The sequence below is a fragment of the Oryzias latipes genome, chromosome 11 (assembly GCF_002234675.1).
Source record: "Oryzias latipes chromosome 11, ASM223467v1".
NCBI classification, from domain to species: domain Eukaryota; kingdom Metazoa; phylum Chordata; class Actinopteri; order Beloniformes; family Adrianichthyidae; genus Oryzias; species Oryzias latipes.
In genome coordinates, this window is record NC_019869.2 from 9,951,302 (window position 1) to 9,970,820 (window position 19,519).

The 19,519-nt window shown below is 37.9% G+C and overlaps 1 protein-coding gene across 2 annotated transcripts in view; it reads right to left on the reverse strand.

Moving 5' to 3' along the window:
* Positions 1-12,918, reverse strand: part of cdk6 (cyclin dependent kinase 6) — a 47,139-nt gene extending 34,221 nt beyond the window's left edge. Inside the window, exons 1-3 of one of the 2 annotated variants that reach the window (XM_020707100.2) lie at positions 12,615-12,918; positions 11,113-11,467; positions 5,100-5,235 (exon numbers count right to left, since the gene is read on the reverse strand). In XM_020707100.2, coding sequence (XP_020562759.1) covers positions 5,100-5,235; positions 11,113-11,336 — 360 coding nt within the window. In that variant the 5' untranslated portion in view covers positions 11,337-11,467; positions 12,615-12,918. Of the gene's footprint in view, positions 1-5,099; positions 5,236-11,112; positions 11,468-12,254 lie in introns of both variants that reach the window. The other variant, XM_004074000.4, reaches the window with a different exon arrangement.
* Positions 12,919-19,519: the final 6,601 nt, after the last annotated feature.

The window sequence follows — 19,519 nt, forward strand, 5'->3', positions numbered from 1 at the left end:
GCAATATCAAGCTGTGCTATACGCATATAGCAAAAGACGAGGAACATAAATGGTTTTCTGAAATGTGCTAAAAAATCTTATGGTAGCTCGAATTATTCAACGAATCAAACAAATCCCTTTATGGATTTGACCAATCGGATGGTCCCCTTTTATGTTAGATGCTTGCCTCATTTGTAGACAAGGGTCATTTGAAGTATAACTTAAGTTATGTCGACTCTTACTTAAATTAAACTGTTGCAGCAAAATAGAAATGATGTTTTTGCTTGTTTTGTTATTTGTTCATGTGTCGCTAGTTATATCGTCATCGCAATATTGATAACTGATAACGAAAATCGCAGCCCTAGTTGCCAACTATCAAATGTTATTTGAAAAACAAAATACAATGTCTATTTATGAAATTTAAACATTATCAATTTGAATTACTCAAATTCTTTCAAACGTCCATAATGAATGGGATGTCCAGGCAGCTTATCTATTTGCAATCACGGTGATCAGTCTGGTACACACAACAAATTATTTTCATTTTAGATTTATAAATATACATAATATTCTTGAATAGCAGCTAGATCAAGGGTGTCAAACTCATTTTCACTGAGGGCCACATCAACATGGCGGCTGTCTTTAAAGGCCCAGATATGATTTATACATGTAACTGAATATAATGAAACAAAATGTAACTACTCCTTAATGTTAAATAACTCATTATTTATTTATTATAACTTTTTAAAGTCACAATTAGAGTTGCATAGAAAACATGTTTGCTTGTTACTCTAACATAAATCCTTTTAAATGTGACTCTGACAGGTTAGGTTATATATTGGCAGTGTTTAAGTCCTAATGTATAGTTGCCCAATCCCATATTTTAAGTCTGATTCCCCCAAAGTATGAATAAATACACACCCATTTTTATTTTTTTCTCTAAGAAATTAAAAACTCTTATGTTCTCGCGGGCCACATAAAATGACATGGCGGGCCACATTTGGCCCGCAGGCCTTGGGCTTGACACATGTGAGCTACATGGTTGAGTTGGCTGCGTGTAGGACTGGCTCGAGGGGTAACCAGGAATTGTTTCCCAGGGGGCGCGATGAGCTTTATCCAGGGTTGGTACTCGGGCAAGTCCCTTCATGCTACTGCCGAACTATGTAGCCCAATTCTGAGTCCCTCTGTGCCAACCCCCGGATAAAAAAAGGGTTATGCCAGGAAGGGCATTCAACATACCGGTAACCACCTGTGGGACTCAGTGAAGGTTGATTTGCTTTGGTGACCGCTTACGGGATATGCCGAAAGGTGAGTGACAGCATAATATTCTTGTACAATGTGTTGCACATTAGAAAAGTTTTGTGTAAAGATGATTTATGATCAACTATTTTTTTTACCTCCAATTGTTCATCAAATCAGTATCACTAACTTTAGTTTGCAGTTCCTACCACCTGCATTTTGTTTCTGATTTGACAGATTATAAATAGGCTGAATGTGGGTACAGCGGCAGGGTTGGATTTGTTTCAGGATTTTTCACACTTTTGACGTATGGCTTGAGAATGGGTGCAGGCAGGAACATGAACTGCTGATTGTGTAAAAAGGCAACAAAATGTTTAAAATAATATTTTTTAAAATGATTAAGTTGGGTGGTGCAAATAGAGGTTAGACAAAGAAATACATGGGGGATTAGGATCACAGATCAAACCCACTAAATTTGACAAAATTACAACTTATTTTAACATTAATCAGGTCAAAACCGAAGTATTGGCTTGTAAGTCTAGACTTAAAAAAAGCAAGCAAAGTCTCATGTGGTAGATAATGCATAGAATTGCACAATAAAGAAAAAAAAACACACAAACTTGGCAAAGTTTAGAATGAGTTGATTTGGAATGATCCATATTTTTATGTAATTGAAACAGAGACAAAAAACATTTCCTTGTGCCAACAAACGTTATTTTCCTAAACAGTAATTATCAGCTTTCAGTTGACAACTAGGATTTCTTCCAGGATTTCTTGGAAGGATTTCTTCACCAAAGAAGCAACCACTATTTATTTTACTTAATGGCTTCCTCCCACTGTCCAAAAACATGCTTCATAGGTTGATTGGAAACTCTAAATTGACCATAGGTATGACTGTGAGAGTGAATGGATGTGTGATTGTGGATATTCTACCCTGCGACAGACTGGCGACCAGTCCAGGGCATCCCCTGCCTACGCCCATAAGTGGCCGGGATAGGCTCCGGCAGCCCCGTGACCCCGAAAGGGAAAAATGGTATAGAAAATGAATGAATGAATGAATATATATTTGAATGTAATATGTAGCTGCGACAAATTGGTGCAGGATGTACCACACCTTTACCCAATAGTAGCTGGGATAGGCTCCAGCAACCCGGGGCCCCCAAAAGAACTCAACGAGTTCAGAAAATGAATGGATGGATGTAATATGGAGGCTAATTGCTGAAAACTTAAAGTGGCATTACTTCAAGAAAGGGAAAAACATGCCTTTGGTTCCAATGAAAGGCTGTATTGAGGTCCCTAATGACAAAACAGCAACGTACCATTGAAATGAGACTTTGTTCTTTATATTAAAACTAACATTATTTCACTTTGTTTGACAAACAAGCCAACAATGTTGATAACATTATTTTCCATAAAATCAAGCATCATTTAGGCATAGTATGAAAATGCTGTTTTTTACTGAAGAAAATTCCAGCTTTGAAAGCTTTAAGTAATGGCTGTTTTTGCCTTAATAATTTAAATTTAAATTTAAAAGAAATAAACATACACAGGTCTACTAGTGATTCAGTAATGATCAAAGGAAACAATACTGTTTTTCAATTATTAGAATTTAATTTTTTTATTTTTCTTGAAACAAACAGAATTTATTTTCTAAGTTCCTGTAAAAGTTGAACAGGAATACTGGAGTCATAAAAAAACAGATCTTTCAGAGGCTTGGAGAAAAAACAGATTTAAGGCAGGAAAGTCACATCATCATCTTACGCAAAATCCTTCGTAAAGCCAGTATTGTTTTATTTTTTTCTATATGTGTCGTTTAAACATAATCTTTCACACAGGCTCCCAGCCCTCAGGTGAAGAACCTTTTGTGGCTGCAGCGCCGGAACTTCTCACTTTCAATTCTGACACTTCAAACTCGGAGCCTGCTGCCTCCGAATGGGCGTAGTCCTTTCCAGTATTGTTCGTGGCACATTTACAAACCTTGGGGTGAAAGCTGATCAAGAAATAGTCAAAAGGGGATTTGTGTGGGAAAAGTTAAAATAAAAAGTGAGGGTTACAGAGGAAAGAAGATTGTAACACATCCACTTCCGACCTTTAGGTAGAGTGTAAGTAGATGCTCAATAATTTTTTCCAGAGGGGAAACTGATGATGGTGGTGACGTAGAATGTCAAGAAAAAGGGTTGATCCAAAGCCAGTTGATGGGATCAAATCAAATAGTCCTAATTTTTAAACAAAAAATGAATATTCTTTTATAAAAGTGAGTCTCTCTCATTGGACCAGGAAACGTTCATTCAAGTAACCACTTCCGAAGAAAAGTCTACACACATGCACTGACCAAAAATAGACAACCTGATCAACTCTATGCGAAGGAGATGTGTCGCACTTCATGAGGCAAATTGTGGTCACACCAGATACTGACTGGTTGTCTGAGTCCCCTGACCCCCTCAATAAAACAAAACTGAAGATTTCAGAGTGGCATTTTCTTGTGGCCAGTCTAAGGCACACCTGTGCAATAATCATGCTGTCTAATCAGCATCTTTATATGGCACACCTGTGAGGTGGGATGGATTGTCTTGGCAAAGGAGAAGTGCTCACTAGATTTAAACAGATTTGTGAAGAATATTTCAGAGAACTGGTTATTTTGTGTATGTGGAAAATGTTTCATATCCTTGAGTTCATACCATAAAAAATGGGAGTAATAACCAAAGTGTTGCGTTTATATTTTTGGTCAGTGTATATACATAAGAATATTAAATGCTGAATTGTGCATATATATATATATATATATATATATATGTACTGTGAGTACATATATATATATATATATATATATATACACATATATGCATATATACTGCATGCGCACAATTCAGCGTTTAATACTCTTATGTTGACGTGACACTATGCAAGTATTTAAGTCCATTTTTGGGCTATTTGTACGAAACGTGCAGCCATTGACCACGCTTTGAATGTTAAACCAATGGAACTTTGACCAATCAGGGAGTCTGATTTGGTTGTGACGTATGGGCGTGTTTTCAAAACACGCAAGTGCCAACTGTTTGAAAATTGATTAATTGCGGTTTGTGTCTGGCTGGTAATATACGATGCAAGTCTTTCATATTTTGGAAGAGATCTGTGAAAGTAAAAGTCTGGAGCAAGATTTGTGCGGCTTCAACATTTCGCACCAAGCCAACTGTGAGTACATAAGTTAGCATTGGGTATCGACAGTCCAGATTTCTTGCCTTAGAATGACTTAGAAAAAGTACAGTTTTATAGAATGAAACCAAAGATTTAAGTAACTCTGGCAAACTGAATGCATTCTGTATCAAAGACACGGCACAGAGGAGATTGATTGACAAGGTCAACATCCGATCAAGATGCAGAAGACAGTGCACTGTTTAAAAAAAAGAATGCGAGATTGAAACAGCAAGACTGTGAAAGGTGAACCGTGACATAGCGGGGAACACTGCCGTTGTTTTTTGTTTTGCTATTTGTTCGTGTATCACAAGTTATATCATCATTACAACATTGATCCCTAATATCGCCCACAGCAAGTTTTCCTCTTATCGTGCAACCAAGTTGGAACCCATCTGCCACGTTTGCCTTCCTTCCAAACACTTCCTTGGTTGGAGGAACCACTCCAACAATTCTCTGAGTGCCCCAAAAGTCTCTCATAACTGCAGTGGACATGACTGCATTCAACCAAAACTGAACCCACAGGAAAAAAGAAACTAGAACTTCCTTTACACCTTGAACAGAAACTGAGCAACATTTTCATTTCTACACCTTTAAAATACTTTATTAACTGTAACTGATCTTCCTATCTACTTGATTAAAGAAGGCCTTTGCTTACCTGAGTCCATTTATATAAAGGTCATGTTTACCTTGATGGTCTCAGGCGGAACTCCAGGATCCGGGACCTTCTCCAGATATGTGGTCAGGTCCTGGTCCACATGTTCAAAGACGAGCGTTAGTTTGGTTTCCCGGTCTGTACGAGACACTGTGCACACATCAAACAACCTGTGCAGAAAGAACAGATATACAAAGATCAATGCATCTGAACTGAAGAGGGGCCATATGTTCACACACTGCTGCTGCAGGAGGGAAAAGGATTCCTTCAAAACACCCCACCCCCCTTTTCTATGTTAAACCAGACTTTTATCATTAAGAATTAATTTCCCTTTGTGTGTCATCATTTGTAACAACATTAAAAATTAACACAAACAGCCATATTGTCCAGATAAAGTGGGGAAACATTAGTACCAATTCAATACTTTGTGTGTCCTGCTATGCAAATTAAAAACTTCAGGGAAAATGTGAGGCCAAAAAGTGACCAATCTTCCCTTACGCTCCATTTAACACATCCACCCAGATAACAAGACAGACTACTTTCTACATGTTTCCTTTATTTAAACCATTAAGCCTCAAGCCCCAGTAAAACTAGGCAACCCAATAACAAAGAATCCAGATAATGCTGGACCTTCCAGGAAGAGCTTTGATTAGGAAACGAAAAAAAAAACTGTTTAGGATGTTTTTCTGAAAGAGGCAGTCACTAAAAGCAGCATTCCTCACCAGCTACTATGACAACTTCTGAAGATTTTTAACAGGAAGTGCTTGAACAGAGGTGACAAAACCTGGATGGCAGCCACAATATCATACATCTCCAAATTCTACAAGGAACACATTTTCTAATGTGATTAATAAGAACAGCTCTGATTATATAAATCGCAATTCTGCCTTTCTTGGGTTGTGTTCCAGTTTCCTCTCTACTTAGTGAACTATTCAGGACGTTCTCCATTTCTTTGAGGTGTCCAAATCTACAATTCCAAAATCCAGTGCCCCAGAAATTTCCCAAAGGTCCTCTAAAAACCAGTATGCATCAATGCTCACTAGAGTTGCGATGCATTGTGTTTGAACAATTTGTCAATTTAAAAAAAAAAGTATTTGCCTTTTTTTTTTTTAAATCATTCAAGTTTTCACCATCAGAACACTGGAATTGTGAAGGGTTCCCATTGGTTTGGTTCAAACCTCAATTGTTTGGTCACAGTTTTGTTTCGGTTCACCCTTAGTAAAGTTTATTACAAAACAACAACAAAAGCAAAAAATATATTTGGAAAAATCCTTTTTTATTTTTGTTTTTGTGAAATTTGCTAAGAAGTAAGGACAACCATTCTGTTGGCTACTAAGCCTGGTGTAATGTAACAAATCATTCATTCATCTTCTAATCCATTTTTCCCTTTCGGGCTCACGGAGCTGCCGGAGCCTATCCAGGCCAATTGCGGGCGAAGGCAAGGGACACCCTGGACAGGTCGCCAGTCTGTTGCAGGGTCACAATCACACACATGGACAATTTAGACTAACCAATTAACCTATGAAACCTGTTTTTGGACAATGGGAGGAAGCTGGAGTCCCCGAAGAAAACCCACGCATGCAAACTCCACACAGTAAGGTCCCCCATTGATGTTCTGGGGCTTGAACCAGAGGCCTTCTTGCAGTGAGGCAAGAGCGCTAACCACTGCACTACTGTGCAGCCTGTAACAAAACAATGAAAATTAAATCTTTCTTAAATTTAGCAAAACTGTTTGAAACTTTCAATGTAAACATACTGGTATGAAGTAGGGAAGCAATGATTCACTTTCCCCACAATTCAGTTCAATGGTGTAACATACCATTCACTTTTCAATACCCACAATCCTGTAATCATACCAACCAACTTTTCATATCCAGTCTTTGTAAAATGTTCATTTTTATTAGGGTTATATTTCAGAAAATGAATGAAGTCATATTCGCCGTAAAAAAAAAGTAGTGAGTGAATTGCGTTAAAATCCAGGATCTAGATAGGAGGTAGTGCTGGAATTCAGACAAAGCCCTTAACATTTTTTTACTCCAGTTGGAAATTATTATCTTTCAAACAAAAACTATCACATAATCTTTTATTATTAAATTGTAATACTTGTTAAAATACAACAACATTGCAGTAGGTACTTGGTTCATTATTACATATTGCATGGACTAAAATGACTAAACCTGATTGGTGGGTCGTATCCCACAAGTGATCACTTAAAAGCCCATAGAATTGGACATGTTAGAACATAAAGGGATGTTTAAAGCATCCTTCAAGAGCTACAAGTAACTCTCCTCCAGAGGTGTGCGGGTTAAATGGCCTCCACAGGTTGACTGGTGGACAGCAGTTCCCTCTCAGCAGATCATGAACATATGGAGTAGATAAGGGAGCTCATTTCAAACACACAGGGGTTGCTTGGAGTTATAAAGAGGGCTAACAGTGCACTTCCCCTGGCTTGATTGTACAGGATTGGCTGTACGAGGATATGCAATTATTTTGCTTCTTTTAAAATCTTCTATCCTGAACGTTTTATTGTAAATATAAATATATATGTATACAATAGGTCATAGTGGACTACAAATGCAACAGACTGTAATGTTTGCTGATGTGTCTGTGTCCTTCTAAAGACAAACTCCACAGAAGTCACATTTAGGTAGGACAATTATAATTCATTATTAAATTGAGGACTTATTGTGACACACACAAGGACATGACTTATGCATCAGAATGATCCATTTAGAGCTCCCTCTTCAATCCCAAATCCCTCATTTTTCCACTGTGATACAAGGACAAGGTCAGGGGGCTCGCGTCTGTGCTAATCTATGACGCAGTGTATGACATTGTGACTTCGTGAAGCTTTTTTTCACACAAGGCAAAATGTTTTTTATTTGTTCTGCATGGGTTTATTTGCAGGTTTGAAAAAAATCTGAAAGCTAAAACATAAATGGCAAATCTAATAAACCCTCTCCATTAAAAAGATTTTAGTTTTGTCTGTAGTCATATGACAAGCAAGATGCTGCAAAGGCTCCAATTTGAATGTTTTCTGCACAAAATAAAGTGTCATACTTAAATTGTTGGACTTGAAATGCAAAAGGTGTGTCCTTGCTCATCTGACTGCGGGGCAGCAGGTTTGTAACCAAATTCCTCTCTATTATTGTCTTCTGTGCCTTTTTTTAAAATCTGTGTCATGGCTTTGCATTGCCCACTTCCGGAACACATCAAATCCAGCAAGATGTGGAAAAAAATGGGTGGAGAACAAGATGGGGAAGCTGGATAAAACATCAACTATGATCTGGGTCTGTGATGTTACAAATTCTTGCATCATAAATTCCTCCTTTTGGAAGGGCACAACATCAAAGAAATATAAAATCCTAACCGGTTTGAGCTATTTTATTGACTCAGACACATAGACATGTGGCTTTGAGATACAAAAAAACTGATACCCGGGATTATCTTAAGCCTTAGACACAACTGCCCTTATGGGTGGATGCGGGTGGATGCGGGCGAAAAATAGCCAAAAAAGGTCAGTACATGGTCATAGAGCGAAAATGTACTTATGTATGACAGCATCACCCCTACGCCATAAGTGCATGCAACTAACCTTATCCTCACAAATTATGGGTGTAAAGATCAACCGACTAATCAATTTCTATTTATGTGTCTGCGGCAAAAAAGTGTTTCAAAAAGAAATGAATCAAATCAAATTGCTATTGGAAAAATACCATTTGGATTGAGACATGATAGGTTTATTTTACTGTAACGTAAAAATGACCAAGGGCCATCACAGCGGACAACACACATGATGACCTGATCAGTCCATCATTCCAGTCAATGCGTGGAAACACTTTGAATTTAGCAAAGTCATGTGACCATACAGTTCTCTAGAATGTTCTAATAAAGTTTGATTTGGATTATTTTGATGTGGAAAAACAACAGTGGGCTGAACTTTAGGAAACTAAATGGGTTTAACATTAGTTCTTGTTTTTGTTTGTACAGATATTTAATTTACATCTGAATATCTTGAAAGAAATGCAAGGAATCTGGAAAACTTCCCCTGCACTGTTCAGTACCAGGTCTTCATCTCTGAGCCACACTGGTTGAATTTTTGGCTAAAGATGTCCTGGATCCATTTTTAGGTCAGTGAATCAGATCGTTTAAAATAAACCAACATACAACTATGAATAGGATCGGCAACCACAAATGATGATACTATTCAAATTATTAAAGTGAATCATTATAACCCTATTACAAATACTTCATGCAACAATTTGTCATTTTGATGATATCTCTTAAGGCAGGGGTCTCCAACCTTTTTCAGTTTATTGTGAGACAATATTTTCACACACCGGCCTGAGGCTGAAATTTGTTTTTAGCTTCCAGTTTCTCCTAAATTTTGAGTGTAAAGTTTATGGGTGTAGGGAAAAATTGATTTGACGATATATCGCAATTTTTTTCCTTTGGCGATATTTGTGTCGATTCAAAATGCTGTCAAGACGATATTTAATTATTTATGAGCGTCTGACTCTTGTTTTCCAATTAAACCCCTGACGGCTATTTGGCAGCAGAGAACACGGAGCCTCTTTGAGCAGCTCTACAACACACAAAACAACAAAATCTCTCAAGAATCAGCCTGTCTGAAATGCTAAATGTTCAGTCAGCCTCGCGGTTTTTGTTGTTATGAGACATGTACTGCTTAGTTTTTGCTTGGGATGGGGACCGAACTGTAATTCTGTGCCAGCTAGCTGTCAGTATCATATAAAAACGTGGATTGTGGTGTTTTGTAGCGGGCTGCAGATATGAACGAGTGACACTTGAGATTAGGGCTGCACGATATGAGGAAAACTCGCGATATGCGATATTAGTGATCAATATTGCGATGACGATACAGTTGCGATATATTGTGCAGGCCAACTTGACATGCATGGTGATACAATCGTTTCGTGAGATGCATATGACAATACGTATTGTATCGCCAGATTCTTGCCAATATTTGTATTTTTTATGAATATAATAACTGTTGGTTCACGGTTTGAACAATCTCGTAACATTAGACAGCCAGTTACTAAATATGAAGTGTTGTTATCATGGTGTATGGGAACAACTGTCACAATAAATCCTTATTTGGAGTTAAGACTCCTTGTTTTTGTTTGTTAAATGCAGATTTATTTTATTTTGAAGTGGAAAGATTTTCTTCTGTTTCCTCACTGACTTTTTTTCTGTATTTTTTTCTCTTTCTTCTTTTTTTTTTTGTAAACTTCGCCAGCTTGGTGGTTTCAATTTAGCGGTCTGCCTAGCCGGGGATGATTTTCTGACACATGGCCGAGCAACTTGACAGGTCGGATGTGGCAGAGAGAATCCAGTAGTTTTGCAAAATAAAACTTCCTTCAGAAACAGATTGTAAATAAAACAGCAATAATGTAAGTCATGTGTTTTTTTTTCACCCTGAGGCCCAGTACCAACAGTCACACGGAGTGGTAATGGTCTACTGTCCAGGCGTTGGGGACCACTGCCATGAGGTGACCGCACGAGCCTCAATGGAATTGCAAGACACCCCCACTCCCCTGAAGATGCAGCCGCTCCTCTCTACGACACTACAACCCAATAAACCGGGTCAACCCACATACCGGCATGTGACTAAGGCCTTAACCATTCAAGATAATTCCTCATCAGCAGACAGAGGTCATGCTTTCTTTGCATGCGATGCTAACAAAATAAAAAGCTTCATATTATAGTTTATGCTTTATCTTTCAACACTAAACTTTGTGAGAAACCTGCAAGAAAGGATTAATGCACATTTACAAACAGTGTCTCCCAATTTAGATGAAACAAAGGTGGAGAAAGGCAAACTGAAAGTGTACTTTTTCACCAAAGAACTAAACCTCAGCTGCACAGCAAACCTCCCACAAAGGTCATATGAGTTGCTGTTGCTGCTAAAAACCATTAAAAAGGAAGTGTTTCTTGTGTTGCATGTTAAGCTTGTCTCATAGCAAACCCAGCTCCCTCCATTCAGACACGCAGACACACAGGGCGCCCACCTCTGCCACTGCACCTACCTCACAACATTGGGGTGCTCAAAGGCCTCCAGCTGCCTCAGTACCGCCACCTCGCGGATGGTGGAGAGCGGCATTCCCTCTTCCTCCGTCTGGACTCGAACTCTTTTCAGGGCTACAAAGCGTCCCTCGTTCTTCAAATCCCTGGCCTTGTACACTTTTCCATAGGCTCCTTCTCCAATCTCGGCCACAGGCTCATACTGGGTACCAATACATTCTTTGTCCATTTTTGCAGATTTTTTTTCTTTTTCTTTTCCTCGTCTCTTGGTGAAAATATTGCGGGGAATCCCGGCGAGGGTGACGAGCCTGAGTTTTTCACAAAGGCATTTTCACAGAAAAAAGTTGGCACGCGCCAAGCCTAAATGACAAGGAGACACAGATGAAGACAGAGACCATCTTTGTCACTTTAGGTCACTCCAGGTAGACATTAACAGGACTGTCATCATGTTTTATTCCGACAATCAGAAAAAACCCGTGGTCTCCCAGCTTCCACTCCTCCTCCTCCTATTACGCATAAAAAAATCATGTCCTCCTACCACATGCAGAAAAATCACGAAAAAAATCATTCAATTAGCCACATTTAAATCAAAATGTACGCCTAATAAATAGATTTATTTGGCTCTGGAAAAAGAAACAAAATACGCAATTAATGCTCAAGTTGCGTTCACGGGAACTGGTAAATGTCGTAAATTGAATAAACAGTCGAAAAAACCACGAAAAAGAGCAACAAAATCAAACAAAAGTTTGTCTTAAGTTTGCAAAATAACGAAACTGCTTTCTCTATATCAAGAGCTCCCTTCTGAGGAGACCTAAACTGTTGAGCACGTGTTGCATTGTTTGAACTTCCTACACCAACAGTCCATTTAAAACACATTAAAACTCGTCTTTGAGGCTTAAAAACAGTGCTAACGTGTAGAACAGTGTAGTAACTGAATTATACGGATGTTTTCATGAGTCATTAAAGCGTCCTCGATTTTTTTACTAATTTAATTGGGGGCAGAGTCGATAATAATATAAAATAAATTATAACACAAAGGTAAATTGCTCGTGCCACCGCTTGAAATAATATTTATTTTATAAATCAACCATGAAAGCGTCAAACTGGCGTTTTTGTATTTAAATTAACAAAAAAACTCCATGTTTACCTTGTTTTATGTTGTCAGTGAAATGTCGTAACGTCGGCATGCTCGAATAAAACGGCGAGGAGGCGTTCAAGGTTCGGATAAAAACTGCTCCATCAAACGCATCCCTGCCCACTGTCTTCCATGCGGGGGCCACACAGGTAGTTCACGGTGCAGGCTCTAGCCCCCCCATCTCTCAGACTGCGCCAGCCCCAGCAGAACCTCTCAAACGGGGGGGAGGAGGAGGAGGAGGAGGGTTGTTCAAAACTAACTTGTGGATGTGGAGGGAAGGGGGTGTGTAATAAGTTTTTTTTTTTCTTTTTAGAGAGGGGGGGTCATAGGACAAAGGCAAAAAGTGCGATATAATCCTCCAAAGCCACGCACCTCTTTCGATATTACGCTTTCTTTCTTCTCTACCCCCCTCGTATGCATCCGCGCGGACGGGCCTATGGAGCTGCCGCCGCGCTCGGCCGCGTGAGCTCCGTCTCTGCCTGGCTTTCCCACGCCGGCTGAATGTGGCCTGACCCCCTTCAGAGAGGTTTGACACGGCGCGAGGACATTTCCGCATTCCTTTTCCGACTACAAAGACACGCCGCCTCCTTTTTGCTCTCCCTCGGCCTCCTTGGTGCTTTGCCATTCATAGCTCCCTCCGCGGGTTTTGTCCTTTCTGTCAAAACCGGGAGCACCACAGGGGACCGGGGTGGGGGGGTTGGACGCACCGGCCACACTATCTATCTGCCCTCAAAGGCTGGAGGAGCTGCCGATGCAACAATGCGCCAGCGGGAATGCGATGTGACAAGCTCGCCCTAGATGCTCCTGGAGGGTCAGGTTCAAGGCCCGGTGGCTTGAACTGTGGCGGGGGTGGTCGCTATGCTTGCTGGGGGTGGTCATGGGGCCGGCTTCAATGCACTGCAACAGGCGTAGCTGGCATTCTCATTGATAAAAAAAAAAATATGGAAAATTATGCAGGCATCACCTTTGTCACCCCTGACATTATTCAAAACAAAAGTCGCTTCAGCGGATGACAAATTCAGTCTGTTTATTCCCAAACTTGATACCATTTTAATGTAGTTAATACACTTTAACAGAGAACTATAAATATGGTTATATAATATTAATTTTAGGTCATGCCCAAGTGGAACATGGTCACAATGAATGTACATATTTTAGACTTTGCACAAAGGAAATCGATTTTTTTTATAAGAAAGGGAAGTTGCATATTATTGAACATTAAATATCAAATGTAAATATCTGCAATTCCCTGCCAGGTTGGTGTTATTGAAGAAATAAAACAGATTTTAAGAAGAAACTACAACCCACTAGCACATAACACAGAGGTGAAAACAACATTCAAAATAAAAATAGAAATATATTACTTAACCAAAGAGGAACTTACATACTTGAAAACAACTATAGTTTATCGATTTGTTCTAAGTGAAAATATACAGTGGTAATAAAAACAAAAAAGATCAATCCAGATGTTTTTGAGATTAGCCCACATAGTATTTCAGAGCACTAAAATATATTCTCAACTATGCTTAAATGTTTAGAATTATTTAGAATAGATACTTTAGCATCATATACAATTAAAAAACATTGTGTTTTTTGATGCAGTCTTAATGAAAAAGGATAGGAATGTATATTTATAACTGACATGATTAAAAAACGTTTGATTTTATTTTTAGTTTCATTTTTCACATAATACTTTTTTAATATTTTTATAAGTAGTGTGAAATATTTGTTATGCTACACATTTTTCCAAATTTGACATTTTATATTAAACATGTATTTTAATTTATTGTCTTGTCTATTCTTTTAACATCTTGACAGCATTATATTTTTGATATGCATATGACAATAAAATGATATAGCTTTTTTTAATTTTAATTCTTGTTTTTTCTAAATCAAGCACATCTAAAAAAGATGGGAAACAAAAATGTTTTAAAAAATGTTTCAAGACTTAAAGACTTAAAAAAGACTTTTTAGAAAGATTAAATTAGTTTGTTTAAGACTTTTTTGTGTCCTCAATCCTGTAATCGTTTTATTTTTAGAACTACTATTTTGCTATCTTTATACTTTTTCTATCCACTAAAATATTCTCTAAACTTGATGTCAGTCTATTTTCCCCTGAGTCTTTCAACAGATGTTTATTCACCCAAGTGCAGAGAATTCCATACAAACCTGCTTTTGGTGTTCTTGGAATTCGCTTGTTTCTATTGTGGAGGTGAAACAAACTGGAATATAGACATGCAAGTATCTATGGCAATCCCATTGCCCAACTTCAGGGGCTACCCCAAATTTAAAAGAATTTACATCACAAAAGGCATCGTGCAGACAATAAATCCCAGACCAATTACTGTAAATGGGGACATTTACATTTTTACATCATCATTGTTCATGTCAAATCAGCTCTGAGAGGCATTACTCAGAATGAATGCATTACAGACTCAACTTTGATGTATCAGAAGAACAATCCAAACAGAGAGAAGTAGCGATGCTCAAAAATAAAAAAAAAACTTCCACACACACATACTGAAAGAGTGACTGTTTTTAAAAGCTTCCTGCCACAGTCATCACTCAAACAGTCACAAATGTGTCTCCCATTCAAAAAGATCCCTTAAGGGGGGTTGTGCAAAAAACAAAACAAAAAAACTACAGGTCAGTCAAAATGTTTTGTTGCAAAAAGTTGAACTGTCTCAGTGGAAATAGCATGTCTTCATTTTGAAGTTGCCCAAGTTTGTTTAAAATTAAAAACATTAAAAAAAAATTCTAAAATACTTTTTTGCTTTGTTTTTATCTACATGGATTTCCACCTCAACTCACCTGAGCATTCTTTAAACATTTCATGACTAATAAGCATTACTAATCCGATCAAAAACACCTGATTTAGTTCCACTTAAATAAGTAATTAGAAACTTAGAAAAACTACAAATCAGTTCATCTAGACTTTTGGTCATGAAGTTCTACTTGAAGTTGACTCATTTATTTATTTTGTGTGCAAAGTATTTCTGCATTGCAAATTCAATAAAATCTCATTTTTTACAGTCATTTATTTATTCATTTATTTATCTATTTGTTTCTCTATTTTTTAAAAACTGCATTACGGATAAAAGATCACAATGTGACAGTTTTAAACTGCCATTTGTTCAAAAGTTAACTGCAAATCTCCTAGCAAAATGTGAGCAGAAATATAAAACCAATTTGAGCAGAAATTAAAAACAAAAACCGTGTAACTGTAAATCTTCTTCCAATTATAATTCATTATCATTAAACTGTTTTTTACAAACAGAACAAAAAAGCGACTAAAGCACACGCTAATATGACTATTCAGTAAATCAGTAAATCATCATGCGTCAGGATGATGGAAGGAACATTTGTTGGCGTTTGTTGCTAAGGTTTAAACATATAAAAGCAATGCATGGCAGGGTGATTAGCTGTTTTTGGGGGGATAAATTGTGTATTTTTTTTATTAATTTGTAAAGATGTACATTCAAATTACTTTTACAAGTTTTGGATGATTTTTATAAATAATATATTGTACATCTTTTGGTCATTGCTACACTTCTGATTCAGAAAATAATGTGGGTAAATTTGTGTGTTTTACTGCCATACATTGGTCTAACGTTGAAGCTATTATGTTTAATTTTGCAGCACGAGTGGAAAGACACCAGAAATGGTACCTAAGGTTTTTAATACTAAAGATAAATATATTTAATACTAATATCAGTCAATTAACTAAAGAATCTCAAACAGTCTCTCTGCTTCAACAACCATGAATGTTACAGACTCAAAGACTCACAATGCATGTTCAAGCAAAGCCACAGGCACCCCAACTGGTGTTTCAAGTGAGTTTCACAGAAAATTTAGCTGGAATGCTGTTTGACAAAGACACTCCTTCAGTCTCATAAAAGTTGTACTGAATTAGCTTTCATTGTCTACTTTTCTTTTCGAAAGACAGATTAATTCGTCAACTGCATGATGACATGGAAATCAAATAGTTTTCAGACAGTTATTCAAGTTCGGACAGGTCAAGTAACGGCTGCCAGCCTCTTTTAGGAATGTGTGGTAGTTGCTGTTATAATAAAGCTGGGGGGTTTGTGGCAGAACTGCTCATTCAAGACACGATGAGATCAGATACGATATCAAAAAGCAAGAACAGTTTTTAAGCAACTTAAGAAAACCCCCCATAAAAGACTACCTTGTGAAAAAAAATTTAAACAGACAAGAGAAAACCAGTTTTTCACAGTGAGAAAAAAAAGTATAAGATAAAATAATGTCTTATTTTCCACCTTTGTCTTTTAATTATCTCTTTTTGGAATATTATGTTTATTTTTTACTATTACTTGTTTTATCACGGACGTTGATAACACAATGAAACATAACAGTTTACATCCACTAACCATCTCTTTGGTCTCCCTCCAGGACTCTTCCCTGTTATATTCAACCTCATCCTTTTACCAACATCATCACTGTTCCTCCTCTCAATGTATCCAAACCATCTCAGTCTGCTTTCCTGCATTTATCTCCAAAACATCTTCCATTATCTGCTCCTCTGGTGGAATCATTCCTGGTCCTTTCCATCCCCTTCCTTCCCAAAAAGAACCCCAACATCTTCATCTCTGCTCCCTCCAGCTCTGCCTCCTGTCTCTGCATCGGTCAACATGGCTGCTTTCACCACAGTCTTCTACACCATTTCTTTAAATCTTCCTGACACTTTAATCATAAATTACAGCTTAAACCTTCCTCCACCCGTTTCAACCTGCTTGTACACATCTCTCCATCTCTTTTCCACACTCTTGTTGCTCTGGACCGTTGACTCTAAACACTTAAAGTCCTCCACCTCTGCTCCCTGTAACCTCACCACTTCCACTTCACTTCCTCTCATTTACAGACACTTGTCTTGTTGTTGCTGACCTTCATTCCTCTCCTTTCCAGAAAAAAACATCCTCCTCATCCACCTGCTCTCTATTCTCACTATCACAATATCATCTGCAAACAAACTGACTTTAATATTATTTCAACATGCAGATACAATAAATATAGAGAACATGTGCAGAAGTGTAGGAAGGTGCTCTTATCTCAGGATGGAAAATTCCTCGGATGTGTTAAAAAAAAGGGAACATACATATTAATAAATATTAAAATTCTGCACCTTCAGTAGATAGAACTGTAAGTAATCGCACAACTTGAAAATTAACTTATTTGTTCATAATCTAAGAGAAAGAGATAAAAATAATAGGTTTTGAGATTTTCAAGCGTAGCGTTTATACTAGTAAAATATATTTTAAACCTGTTTAAAACTCATATCAAAATAATATTTTTGAACATTTTTTATGCTAAGTCATTATTAGAATATTATAAATGTATAATTATTTATAACTGACATGATGAAGACATATTTTATTTGTTTTTGGTTTCCACTTTTTGTTTTACGCTTTATTCATATTTTTATAATCATCATGACATATTTTTTATGCTACACAATCTGTCCACCACTTTTGATTATAGGTTTAAAGGATTGCAAACAGATTTTCCTTGGGAAAAATAATCCTACTTTTGCTACTAAAAGATGATCCAAAAACAAACAGAAAATATATAAAAAAAACTTTAGATGTTAGAGTAGCTGCAGAACAAAAAAAACAAACCTGAAATAATAATAACCACTCTGGCCAATCAGGAGTGAGCTTGTTGGAAGTCCACACCCCTACCACTTGTCAATCTGTCAATCAGAAATGTCAAACATTCAATGTGAGACCGCCTGTTTATATTTAGGCATCTGATTGCTTAGTTTATAACTGGAATAACTTGCAATAAAGAAAAAAATATAATGATAAAAAAATTTGAATTATCAAGAGCATGTTAAAAGAAGGTATCAGAGCAACAATGGTTATTTTGACAAATACAATGATAGAACAGTAATGGCTGGTTCTTTCTCAATAGAAGTCAACAGGATTCTTGAATCCAGTGGGTACTTCCTGTTTGGAGGGGGGAGGAGTCATTCAGTCCAGTTCTCCCGCACAGTCAATGGGAAGAACGTGTTCAAAGTTCTTAGTTGTTGAGAACTATCCAAACATTTGAGAGTACATATTGCTGACATGTACCATTCTTTTGCTTCAGAAAAATTATAAAAGCACATCTATATTTTAATCTCACTGTAAAATGTGTGAAGGACTGTGTATTGTGGACTGTACATGTGTGTGTGTGAGCATATGGCAGCTGCTGACCAGTTCAGCCAAAAAGAGAATTACAGGGACTGAGATGTGCCAACAAGGGACAGGTGACTTCCAGCCTCTTCCAGATCTCCTTACACCCACCACCCACAGTGAATGGGTGTAAGAGGATGGAGGAGAGTCTCAGTGTGGGCCTGTCTGGAGTGGCTCACCTCAATGGAGGGGGATGTCCATGCCACAAGGTGTAGGGTGGAGAGATAAAGCGCAGATGTCATTAGGCAAACAGCTGTCACACCTGCAGAGAAAACTGATAGGATGTGTGATATCGGATGCCTTTTAAAGTCTCCCTCCCCATTGTTCAGATTTGCAAGCATCGTTTAGTCTGCAGTGATTCATGTGAGTTGGATCATGCATCAACATCTCAGTATTTTGTGTGTACAGACAGAAACCAGTGTGATGGCAGAAGACAATCTGACTCTGTTTTGTGTCAATGACTTGATCTTTTTTTTTTCCCTTAAGCTGAAGTCTGGAGTGTTTTGGACAAATACTGTAAAGCCTTTTCTAGCTTTTTCTACCCCTGTCGTCCTTTACTTCCCGCCACCGGCCCCCAAACACAAGCCTCTTTCTGTTGGGGCATCCCCATGGCAACCAAGCCAATAACACGAGAAGGCAACATAAAAACCTGCACTTTCAAGGGACACAGGAACACCTGCCGCCTGGGCTGATGGGGAGGGCTGGGCTTGACGTGCAGCCACGTGCAGACACAGTCACATACAGATTCATGCAGTCACAAAACACACAAAGAGACACATGCACACTTACACAAGTGTAAACAAGAGGGCCAGTGTCACATTTGAATAAATCCTTTGGTTAACATCTGCTCCCCTTTAGAAGTCGGTTTATCGTCCAATCACTTCTAAAGTCTGCAGTGAAAACAGCTTTATAGTTTAAATAAAAATACCTCTAGATACAGAATTGATTTAGGCTCAATTTGGGTCAAAGGCATCCTTTTTTACACTCATGCTGTCGTTGACAAAAAAACGTTATAGACCCACGCCGATCATCTTTTGATTTATTGTAAAAGTTTTTCTAGTGCTATTTTAATTATGATTATTCTGT